This window comes from Engraulis encrasicolus, chromosome 19, assembly GCF_034702125.1.
Source record: "Engraulis encrasicolus isolate BLACKSEA-1 chromosome 19, IST_EnEncr_1.0, whole genome shotgun sequence".
Classification (NCBI taxonomy): domain Eukaryota; kingdom Metazoa; phylum Chordata; class Actinopteri; order Clupeiformes; family Engraulidae; genus Engraulis; species Engraulis encrasicolus.
This window is the reverse complement of record NC_085875.1, coordinates 27,274,204-27,286,606: the sequence shown is the minus strand read 5'-3', so window position 1 is coordinate 27,286,606 and position 12,403 is coordinate 27,274,204. Positions and strand designations below refer to the sequence as shown.

Below are 12,403 nucleotides of genomic sequence, written 5' to 3'. Positions count from 1 at the left end.
GGCCCCTGGGCCTGGGCCCGGTAGGCCTGTGCAGTAATCCCTCCTGGGTGACAGCGAGTGATGACGAGCTGGTGCCACATCTGTGTGACAGGGGAGGAGCAGACAGCCACTCCTCCTCTCACTCATCCTGCCATTTCTGTCCATTATTTAATTCGTTCCATTGCTGAACTTGTACGCATCTCCCTCTCACCTCTGTCTCTCGCTCTCACTCTCCTTTGCTTTGTCCCACTCTGCATTTCTTCTGCAACTCTTCTCTTTTCACTCTCTCTTTTTATTTATGTCTCCCCCACTTCCCTTTGCATCTCATCCTTATCTTTTTCCTTTCATTTTTCTGTCAGGAGCCATGCAATGTGAAGGAGGGCTGAGTGAGTGTATGTGTGTGTGAGAGAGAGAGGGAGAGAGCGAGAGAGAGAGCGAGAGAGAGCGCGAGAGCGAGAGAGAGAGAGAGAGAGCGAGAGAGAGCGTGAGAGAGAGAGAGAGAGTTTGTGTGTGTGTGCGCGCGTGTGCGTAAGAGATGGGTGTTTTTGCCAAAGTCTTGGATTCCACAGTGGTGCCTCACATGCTCTGCTCCACCTCAGCCCAGCCAAGCACGAGACGGATCTGCATGCTCCTTCACAACACACACACACAGACATTTAAAACACACACACCACACACACAGACGATGTACCATCTCAAACACACAGACGAAACACGGAGCAGCAGTCCTTTCAAAGTACACACACGCGCACACACACACGCACACACACAGGGGTAAGACCTTTGTCACATTAAGTGATGCAGTTAAGATCAGAATGTGGAGGTACAGTCATGTACGCAGCTCCTTCTGCTTCCCCATACATGTGCTAACAATAACTGACAGAGCCCTCTCCCCACTTTCAATTCTCTTTGAGCATTAAAGGTCAGGGATAACTTGATCGACTGTCGGTAGAGTGCATAGACAGAGCTTGGTCTAGCCAACACAGCCTTGTCAGGGATTGTTCGTTTTGGCGAATCGGCTGAATACTGAAAATATATTGGCATACATTTTTGTAAATTGACATTGAGAATGTTTAATAAGGGTCATGATCATTTGCTGTATATTTTGCGAAAGATTTTAACTTGCCACACCCAACCCATTTTCTCTGTGTGATCAAGAAACACCTCAGGAGGTCTGGCAAAAGGGGCTAGATCTACCTGGAGACAATGGAAGCCCCCACAGCTTGGAGACAGACGGGGGATGGTTACTCGCTACTACAAAAAGGCAGATACTCTAGGGAAAGATAGAATGATCTTGATTGTTGCTGTTAGGAAGAGGTCACAGGAGAACAGAATGCAAAAAATGCTTTAATTATTTGTAACTTCATGCCAGATGCTTTGGATAAATAAACCCGCTAAAATCAAGAATTGGACACCATGCTCTCTGACTCTTTAAAAAGAACACGCTGGATTCTAGCCAACACATAGTAAGTTTGGAAAATGATTTTGAAATGGGTTTACAACGTTTGGAACAAAATGGCTATAATCCAACAATTGGTGACCACGACTTGTGATAAAGAAGGAGAGCTGGTGGACAAAAAGACAAGAAATGGACGAAGGGGCAGTTGGGTGACAACAACTAACAGCCGCTACAATGTGTAATCAAATGGTAAGCAGACCAATGATTTATCTAAGTACTGTTATTGGGCAGATCAAGGTTTTATTGTTGTCACCCTACTGTAGGCATGTCTAAACAAATGGTTAAAGCATTAAGGTTAAAGTGCACAAGAAATAAATATGGAATACTGGCTTAAGGCAAAGGTCATGCAAAAAAAAAAATACGGACAATCATTATGGCTGGGCAGAGGGGCCCATATTTTGTGGATATAATGGATGGCACATATATTATTGGCTGATTGTTGTGTGGATACTGTACTGTGTTGAGATTACATTGCTCTGAGTTACGTTGCTGGGGAAGTATTGTGGTAGCATTGGTTGGGAATATTGCATTGCTGGTTATTTATTGGAGTGTTTATAGCTGGGGAAAATGGTGCTTGAAGTGTGGGCCTCGTTGAATGTGTTGGTATGATTGTTACAACTGCATTGTGGGAATCGGTGTATAGGTTGACCATGAGAGATTTCATCGGATGTTTAGTTAAGAGTGGAATTTGGTAGTTACAGTGTGAATGTTACCTATTTCTATGTGAATTGAATAGCAGTCTCCGTTGAAAGTTAATCATTGAAATAATTAATTTTAACTAACTAAGCTCAAGGAGTTTAGCAGTAAAGGAGTTAAGACAGAAACATAATGGACCTTGGGGGAAAGGGTGACTTCAGAGGATTACCTCCAGTGCTAACATCCACTGTGAAGGGTCAATGGGAGGCCATAAAACAACAGCTTATGGCTGCATCGATTGAAAAGGAAAGGAAAGGAACTGGAGAAAAGTATGACAAAATTTGGGAGGAGTTGAGGAGACAAAAGTATGTGCCAAGAGATACTGAAAAGCGTGACCTGTTGCCACATCTCATCAAAGCAGTACAGTGTGCCCAAATTCAGTTGGAGGAACATGAAAAAAACAGGAAGCAGTCCAGGTTCTCTTTCAGAGATAACTGGAAAAGGGAGAAGGAACAATTAGAGTACAAAAGGAGTTGCCTCCATAATATGTCATTAGCCAGCGCAGCTTTGAAATTTGCACAGACAAAATCGGAGACATGCCCGGAGAATCAACACTTGTTGATACAAAACAGACCCACCTCAGTATCTCTACCACCCGCACCAGCATCATACTTTGCAAATGTCTTGGAAGAAGTGAAACAAACTCCTACTAAATTATCACAGCAGTGTCAAAAGACAGTGGAAAGAGAGACAGGAAATGGAAGGAGCAAATTGCACTCAAAAGTGGAGACAGGGGCATGTTGTGAAACGAGAAAGACAAAAAGCAGAGACACAGTGGAGTCACCACTACCTGTGCCTCAGAACATGTTGCCATTGATATGCAAAGACCCCCAGGGGGGAGAGAGATACAAACCATTCTCCTTCACTGACATGAACTGCATCGTTGAAAAAATGCCCCCTCCGTCAGAAGGGGGAGGGGCATGGATGAGCAAGTTTTTTCAACTCACTTTGGGTCACAAGCTTGCTATTGGAGATTGGAGAGCAATATTGGAGAAACAAGTGACCAGCTTTGATGTAATGCAGATAGAGACCATTGCAGGTACAACCAATTTGGCGGATTCAGAATCATTCACTTCTCATGCTACACAGTTGGGAGGAGCTATGCGAGCAAAGTTTCCTGTTCCTACAGGGACCACACACACACACACATTCACCATGAAAGAAAATGAAGACATATCAGAATTTCTGATCAGGTGCAAGGACATTTGGACTGATAGAGCAGGGTGTCACCCTGGCTCCGGACAGTGGCAGACAGTGCAATTCAGAAAAGCCATCATGGGAAGCGTACCCAAAGCAGTTCGAACAGCCATGGAGGACAACCCGGACCTGGCAGGGTGTACCACTGAGCAATGGGAAAAGCACTTGAAACATCACATGAAGATACAACAAACTAAGGAGCAGGAGGCAAAAGAGGAGACAGACGCAGCACGACTGGAACTATTGAAACTGCAGTTAGAGGAGGCTCGCAACAGAGTGGGTGACACAAAAAATAAATCTGAGTATCAAATGGTTCAAAAGAGCCTCCAGCAAGCGAAAAGAGGCCCAGGGGAATTGGGCAGGAGGCATAGGACTGGTGGGCGTAGGTCATGGGACAAATGCCATGGCTGTGGTGAGTTGGGTCATTGGAAGAGAATGTGCCCCAAAGTGCAGTGGAGAGGGATCCCAAACGTCCCAAATCAATATAGAAGGGGTTATGGGTATGTCCCACAGCAAGCGTACCTATTACCACAACCCTCGCCACACCATGGATCAGGGTTTCAGAATTTGGGTGTGGGCATGCCTTGGGGGGCGTCGACACCCTGGGGTCCTTTGACACCCTGGGGAATTGGCCGTATTCATTAGAGGTGGAGCAGAAACCTGACTGACACTGGGGTGATAAAAGAATTGTATGAAATAGGCAAGGTTTTCAAATTTTGGATATCAATATAGATTCGTTTTTAGCAATAATTTTAATTCATTCAGGTTTGGAAAAATCATACAATTTGTTTTGGAAAAGGATTAAGTTGCATTTAATCGACCTGGTTTCGTGTGATTTAATTAAGTGAAGATTAACTAATTGTCCATTTTTTTTTTCTTCTTAGGAGACGATAACAGGATACGGTTGCCTGTTGTGCAAAGCTCGTTGTTGACCTAATCCCTTCAGGATGTCTGGAGACAATGAGATTGGGAGTCGACACCTAGAGAGGAATATACTGTGAATTGCCTTAATCATTTAGTCCTTTCAGGAACATGACCATGGAGTGAAACCAGGGGACCGAGACACATTGGGGAATGTGAACATATCTCTTGTTTTGTATGCTATATGTGAATTTGATTTAATCTACAGGTTAACGATAAGAAGGAATCGGTGTGTCATAACAGGTTATCATCAAGAAGTAACCATGGTTGATTAACTTCAGGGTTCATTCCCTTTTTTCCCCAAGAACAGGAGACTAACATATATGTATTCCTTGTGTGTCTTGTCATTGTATGTCAATGGGCCCTATGTCTGTCTCTGTGTTATGTGTGTTCATGTAAAAAATTGAGAGTGCACATGCAAAGGTTGAAAAAAAAAAAAATGAGAAGAACATGGTTAATATGGCAATTTAACAGAGGCCTACTAACAGTGACGTCATGACATTTATTTTACACATTTTTTGGGTTGTTTCATTTATTGAATTGAGTTTATTCATTCGGTTTCTTCAAGTTGGTTTTGATAATGCTTTCATTTTACGTCTCGATTTGGTTTTCAAATGAATCAATTTGAACCTCTTTGTGAGCATTTTTCTTTTAATAAGCGGTGTTTTCCTTTCTTCAAAAAAACTGATGGGTCTTTCTTTCTCTTTTTGGTTAACAAAGAGTTTGGTTTTGAATTAAGATACATTTTTATTTACTATTTGGGTTTCAAATGGATATTTTTCAACATTTTATTTACTATTTGGGTTACAAATGAATAAGTTTCAGCTTTTTAGAAAGGTGGCTTTCTTTTTTACAACTTGTTCTTCTTTCAGGAAAAGAGGACTGTATTTTGATATGTTCCATCAAAATGCAGGAGTTAGACATACTATATTAAAACAAGCTTCATAAGATTTCTAGTTTATAGTTTCCATGACTATATTTTCATCGTTTTGGGTTACTTTAAACATTGCTTTATTTCTTTAGTTTACTTCACCAATTTTCCCTTTATACATTTTGTTTTTATTAAACAAGAAAACTCACTTTGGTTAGGTATGTTATGATATGGGTAATTGATATGGGTTTTTAAGAAAACTAAAAAGTTATAAAAAGTAATATTCAGCGATAAGTCATAAACAATGCCATTTTAACATGAAACTTTAATTAAACAGCTATTGTACAGACTTTGCCGTCTTCCAAGTTCATCCCCCAGTTCTAATTTTATTTCCAAAAATTTGGGCTCAGAACCCAGAGGCGGTGAGGTGCCATAGTTTAAATTGATACAGAATCTCAACAGAGTGCAACCATGTGATCAATCAGCGGTCAACTTGGAGGAAACCAGGTGTCATGAAGTAAAGTACGTGCTCTCTATTGTCTGGCAGTTGCAAACGTTGAGAAATCCAAGGAGATTTATACGGAGTCAGATGGGAGAACTGTGGTTCTCTGCCAGGACATTGAGCAAAGTACTGTATGGTGTCCATGACGGGACACAAAGAACTACGCTGGTTCGATCTATGATATGGGACGACAAAGTCCTAGAGTTGGAAACAAGGGGGTGCACTCTGCTTGTTGAAGGGATAACTTACATAAACTTTGGCACACACCTCCACTATTTTAAAGATTAATCTGTTTGGCTGTGCCATACAGATTAAAGAGAGGGAGAGTTTATTTTCATTGTCAATGGTGGATGAATAAGGGACATGTCATTGACTGTATCTTTAGCTTTCTAAGAGAAGTATCCCCCCCCCCCCTTCTTCTTTCAAAGAGAAGTAATATTCCCCCTTCTAAGAATTCAGATTTTTTTCCTTACTATAATTTTGGAAGTTGAAAGTTGATTTATGAATTTAGATTAGTAAAGAGGCAAAGGGCTGAAATTGAATTTTTTGCTGTTGTTTCAGAAATGCATATGTTTTTTTATGGTTTATGGTTTTTACGTTTTTATGGTTTCTCAACCCATGGAAAGTGTGACATAAAAGTTGGGCAGGGTCTGACATGAGAAATGGTGCGCAAACATTTTCTTTTATTCCAGGTTTGTGTTGTGGATTTTCTTTATAACTCTCTGGGTGATGCGATGAAAATGCAATTTTGGAACAATTTTGAATTGTTTCTTTTATTCGTCTTTCTTTCTTTCTTTCTTTCTTTGGGCTTATCATTACTATTAAAGAGTTTAACATACTATTGAGAAGCACTTCACCATAGCTGACACTCTCGGGGGCAAAAAAGAACATTTCTATTTTTATGATGTTGCCACGATATTTTTTCAGTTGAAGAGAGGGACTCCAGAGAAAAGGGGTGCCAATATATTGACTGCATTTTTAGTTCTTGTTTTGTATTCTTCTTTTAGGTTTGGTTGTTTATTTTTGAACTGTTTTGGGTTGAACAGAATTTTTGCATTTCAATACCTATAGGCTACTATGGGTAGGCCTATGAATCTCCAACCATAACCCAAGTGATAGCCGTTCGATTGCATTTCAGATAAAGACATGGCAGATGGACATGCTAAGATATTTTTTTTGTGATTCGATGTTGAATCGAATCAAGAGAGGGAATTGAAAATATATTGGCATACATTTTTGTAAATTGACATTGAGAATGTTTAATAAGGGTCATGATCATTTGCTGTATATTTTGCGAAAGATTTTAACTTGCCACACCCAACCCATTTTCTCTGTGTGATCAAGAAACACCTCAGGAGGTCTGGCAAAAGGGGCTAGATCTACCTGGAGACAATGGAAGCCCCCACAGCTTGGAGACAGACGGGGGATGGTTACTCGCTACTACAAAAAGGCAGATACTCTAGGGAAAGATAGAATGATCTTGATTGTTGCTGTTAGGAAGAGGTCACAGGAGAACAGAATGCAAAAAATGCTTTAATTATTTGTAACTTCATGCCAGATGCTTTGGATAAATAAACCCGCTAAAATCAAGAATTGGACACCATGCTCTCTGACTCTTTAAAAAGAACACGCTGGATTCTAGCCAACACATAGTAAGTTTGGAAAATGATTTTGAAATGGGTTTACAACGTTTGGAACAAAATGGCTATAATCCAACAATACGCATCTAGGAGCACATTTTGATGAGGGAAATGTCAAGCCGTAAGGGGAAATTCTATGCAACACACAAAACCAAACCAGCGAGCACAGCAACTTTTTCACTGATGAACCCATAGATGTGCATAGGAGGACGAATGAAGGGATGAAAATAGTTTGGAAAAAAAGGTACCAGTACTAAAAATAATTCCATTGCTGACAGCCAGATTCTACAAGACACTAAATTCACACTAGCCTTCACTACAAAAGAGAACGAGAGAGGAGAAGCGAGCAGTGTCCTGTCACTCAGAAGCAGGCACGTTGTCACTCTGCCGTCAAGAGCTGTGTGACTAACAGGTCCTAATGACGCCACACGTCCCTCTGACCCCACGCCGTGACATGGAGACTGAGGACAAGAGAAGAAGCACCAAAGCGCTATGGGTGGTAGTGTGTGTGTGTGTGTCTCTGCAAACAAGAGGTCTAATGGATGGGCTGGGGGCGTTGGGGGTGTAAGTGTATTTCTAAAGGCGCGTGTGTGTGTGTGTGTGTGTGTGTGTGTGTGTGTGTGTGTGTGTGTGTGTGTGTGTGTGTGTGTGTGTGTGTGTGTGTGTGTGTGTGTGTGTGTGTTGGGGGAGAAGGCAAGGGTCTAAGGCTGGGCGGGAGAGCACATGGTTGGGTGAGCACAGTGAAGAGCATTACTGGTTATCTGACATCCCCATTACTAGAGAGTGGCAGACACAGAGAAGGAGAGAGAGAGAGAGAGAGAGAGAGAGAGAGAAAGAGAGAGAGAGAAGGAAGAAGAAGAAGTAGGAGAAACTCGATGACAGATAATAATAGGAGAGGAAGGGAGTGAGAATTGGAAGGAGCACAAGAGAGACGACTCAAGAAACTCACTGGCCTCTCTTCATCTCACTCTCTCCCTCTCCACTACACTACACTACACTGTCTCTCTCACCTCCTCTCTCATGTGTCATCTCTCCCTCCCTCTCTCAGCGTCTTGCACTCCCTCCCTCTCTCAGCGTCTTGCACTCCCTCCCTCTCTCAGCGTCTTGCACTCCCTCCCTCTCTCAGCGTCTTGCACTCCCTCCCTCTCTCAGCGTCTTGCACTCCCTCACTCCTTCTCATGTGCTGTCCCACTCGCTTTCTCCCTATTCCACACTCTCTCCCGTCATCTCTCACTGTCTCTCTCTCCCGTCATCTCTCACTGTCTCTCTCTCCCGTCATCTCTCACTGTCTCTCTCTCCCGTCATCTCTCACTGTCTCTCTCTCCCGTCATCTCTCTCTCTCTCTCTCTCTCTCTCTCTCTCTCTCTCTCTCTCTCTCTCTCTCTCTCTCTCTCTCGTCATCTCTCTCTCTCTCTCTCTCTCTCTCTCTCTCTCTCTCTCTCTCTCTCTCTCTCTCTCTCTCTCTCTCAGTTTCTTTCCCTTTCTGTCTCTCTCTGTCCCGCACCCTCCTCCTGTCCCAGATCATTTACACCCCTCAGCCTCCCCTGGGCACCCAGCTATATATAGGACACTCACACACACACAGTGCGCACACACACACACACATACGCACGCACTTCCTCCCTGTCCAGCCAGACAGCTCCTCATCTAATGCTCTAGCAGCGCCACCCAATGGTTGAAGGCTGCGGTTGACTCACTAACACACACTCAAAACAGTGCGACACTGCCACTGACACACAGATGAGTTGACACAACCAGAAGAGTTAATGTGAACTAACGACCTGGGAGAAATTCCTATAGAATTAACAAGGAGACATTGTCATTAACTAAATAAATCTCCATAACGATGGGATAATGACAATACTAGGATTGGGAAGTCTCTCATTTATCGTAGTCATGGTAGCCAACAGAATTTTGAGGAAGGAAGTGATTAGCAGCTTTTTGGAGCATTTTGGACATGGGACATTAGCAGACTGGATACTGGCTTGGTGATGTAAGATGTCTACAGGGTGGATCTACAACACAATCTCACAGAATTCCGTGGAATGGACACAGGCCTTTGAGGCACGAAAGCTGTGTCAGTTTTACTGATTTTGCCAATATTCCCTGCTACTGTCACGGACGTGTTTTCTGTGATGGATGCATGCAACTGCCTTCTCTATATTGCCAGATTTTCCCACTCTGGTACCCGTTACCAAAAACATATCGTTTTGCAGTACCCAAAACATGTGGACGCGAGGCTAAAACTATACAAAACTTTATGAAATTCACTGGCGGGAATAATGGAAATGGAACAATGTCACATTAATTTCTGTCTCTCGGCACTTCACTCAAAATCGGCAAATTGCTTTTCCATATCTGATCTGCTCCGGCAAACTTACATTTTTGCCCCACTTTACAAAATCTTGCATTGTCATAAAATGCCTTTTTCTTCATTTTTGTGCGTTTCAGAATGGCTACCTCTCAAGACTCGGCGGAAAGACCGCTATCTTCTCGCTGCCGCCCCGCTGACTGTTGGTGTTCACGAGCCCATTGGTTGTCCCACCCCAAAGTAGAGCATAATGGGCCACTAATGGCCGATGAACTTTGACCTCTTGGCCCCCTGCGGAGCTGGTGCTGCACTCACATCTGGCGTTTGATGTACTGCTTGAGCACTTGAGCATTGGCTCTCCTCCAATAGGGACCTAAAGCCATACGCCTGCATGGTGCCCAAGAAACCCCAAAAACAGTGGTAGTCAATGGAGAGACCTTTTCTGGACTACCATTCATTGTCTATTGGATCTCAGGCCCCACGGAGGCGTGTGACATAAGCTCCCTATGGTTGTTTCGCCCCAAAGTTGACCTACAAATGGGCCACAAATGGCTGCTGAACTTTGACCTCTTGGCCCCTGTCGACGTGGACTCACATCTGGCGCTTGATGTACTCCTTGAGCAGGCTCTCGTCCACGCTGTACATCTGCACACGGTTGCCGTCGTCGTAGTAATACATCATGTTAGTGCCGAAGTCGGACGGCGCCTGAGCATTTGAGCCGTCCGAGTTGTACTCCCGGTAGCCGTGCGAGTAGTCATAGCGACCTGGAGGCGGAGACAGAACACAGGGGTGGAGTTAGAACCTGAGCAGACATAACAACCTGGGGGCGGGGACAGAACACAGGGATGGAGTTAGAATCCCAGAAGTCATAACTACCTATAGCGACCTGGGATAAGACACTGGGTGTGGGGTTAAAAACTAGGATTCATCATAGCAACATTGTACACACCTGTAAAACTGTAACACATCTGGCATTGTAACACTGGTCCACACATCTTAACTGACACCACTTAATATCACAACAACTGACATCACTGATTCACAATGAAACACAGATTTACCAGAAAGTAATGCAGTGACACATACATTTAATTTATACAACAATACTAGTGCATCCATTTGAATTGTCCAAAATTGTTATTTCTTTCCATCAATTGTAACGGAAGTGATCTCATTGCCTCTGCCTCTAGCTTGTGATAAACGGAGGAGCAAGAAGCGGATGGGCAACCAGACACAAAGCCACTGCCATGTCATTGACGTCAGCCAGTCAGGTCATTGGTAAGGCAAGCCGGCGGTGACTGTGTTGCCAGGTGTGCGCTGCGGTGCCGTGTGTGCCAGGATGCTAACTGTGCCAAGGCTAAGGGCTTGACCTGTCTGTCCGCACCTGTGGGCTACTGGATAATTGAGCACATGTACAGTTGGGCCCACTAAGTCTGCCTGGCTTAGCACCATTTGGCAAATAGCTGTGGACCAATGCCCTATGTGTCTGTTTCCCCATCGATGCCAAATAGCTGTGGAGTGGGGATGAATGTCATATCCCTCTCCCCATTCATTTTCTATGAGGATGGACTGGCGTAACATACTTTACTGTTAACATACTGTTTAAAGTATCACTATGTTTTTTTAGTTTTTTAAACACCCGTTCATTCATAAATGCCCACAGGGACCCCGCTTTGAGTCTGGCCCTGGTCACGTTCACTTTTGTAAACTCTCCTTCACTATCCTGTTAAAAAAGGTAAGTTGCACGGAATACTTTTATGACATTGACGCAACTTTACATACTCAAGTTCCCTGTTAATTATTCTGCGACCTAAAGTTACAGCTTCAACTTTCTCTGAAATCTGCCGGTTGGCACCCCCTTGAAGCCACCCTGAAGCTTCTTTGTGCGTATGGGCCCCAGGTCAACATGTCTGTGTGCGTATGGGGACAAATATCTCTCTGTGCTGTGTACAACAAGATGACACACATTTCCATAGGCACCCAAAATAGCACGCGCCAGATATTTATGTCACGTTATGTTACGCATGACAACAATTGTAGCCTGACATGCGCATGTCTGTGTGTGTTGTGTGAGAGAGTGCGTGTGTGTTGTATGAGAGAGAGAGTGTGTGTGTGTGTGTGTGTGTGTGTGTGTGTGTGTGTGTGTGTGTGTGTGTGTGTGTGTGTGTGTGTGTGTGTGTGTGTGTGTGTGTGAGTGTGAGTGTGTGTGTGTGTGTGTGTGCATGAGAGAGACTGTGGCAGTCTGGAGGGGGCAAGAAAACTAAAATAATACTTCAGTACTAGAAGACGGGAATAAAATACTTTTTAAGACATCATTGAAAAAACGTTATTGAAAAACTGTGCCTATCACATGTGAGATGAGGTGTGCGAGTCTACAATGACATGAATGTATCATTTTTGGGATCATCATGTGTGCATGACCATCACATTTTATTACGTCTATGATGATGGTGTGTGTGTGTGTGTGTGTGTGTGTGTGTGTGTGTGTGTGTGTGTGTGTGTGTGTGTGTGTGTGTGTGTGTGTGTGTGTGTGTGTGTGTGTGTGTGAAAAGACACACCTCGGCCAGGTGCGGTCATGTCATGGGATCAGGTGTGTGCGTGTGTGTGTGTATAATAGGTTTGAGAGTGTGCGTGTATGATGATGAGTATGTATGATTGTAGCGAAGGGGAGTAGAGTTGCCCAGCTGGGACTCGAACCCAGACCTTCTGGGGTAGTAAACTGGGGCTCTGACCGCTACACCAAAGAGCCAGGCTCGTTGGCATGTTAGTCAGAACACACCCACAACCCTAGTGATGGTCACTCCATCACACTGCCTTCCCCTTCGGG

The 12,403-nt window shown here is 43.7% G+C and overlaps 1 protein-coding gene across 3 annotated transcripts in view; it reads right to left on the bottom strand.

Annotated features, from left to right (window-relative positions):
• larp1b (La ribonucleoprotein 1B) overlaps positions 1–12,403 on the bottom strand; it is a 56,503-nt gene that overhangs the window by 26,685 nt on the left and 17,415 nt on the right. For all 3 annotated transcript variants that reach the window (XM_063183975.1, XM_063183976.1, XM_063183977.1), the window contains one exon: positions 10,172–10,340. In XM_063183975.1, the coding sequence (XP_063040045.1) occupies positions 10,172–10,340 (169 nt within the window). The remainder of the gene's footprint in view (positions 1–10,171; positions 10,341–12,403) is intronic.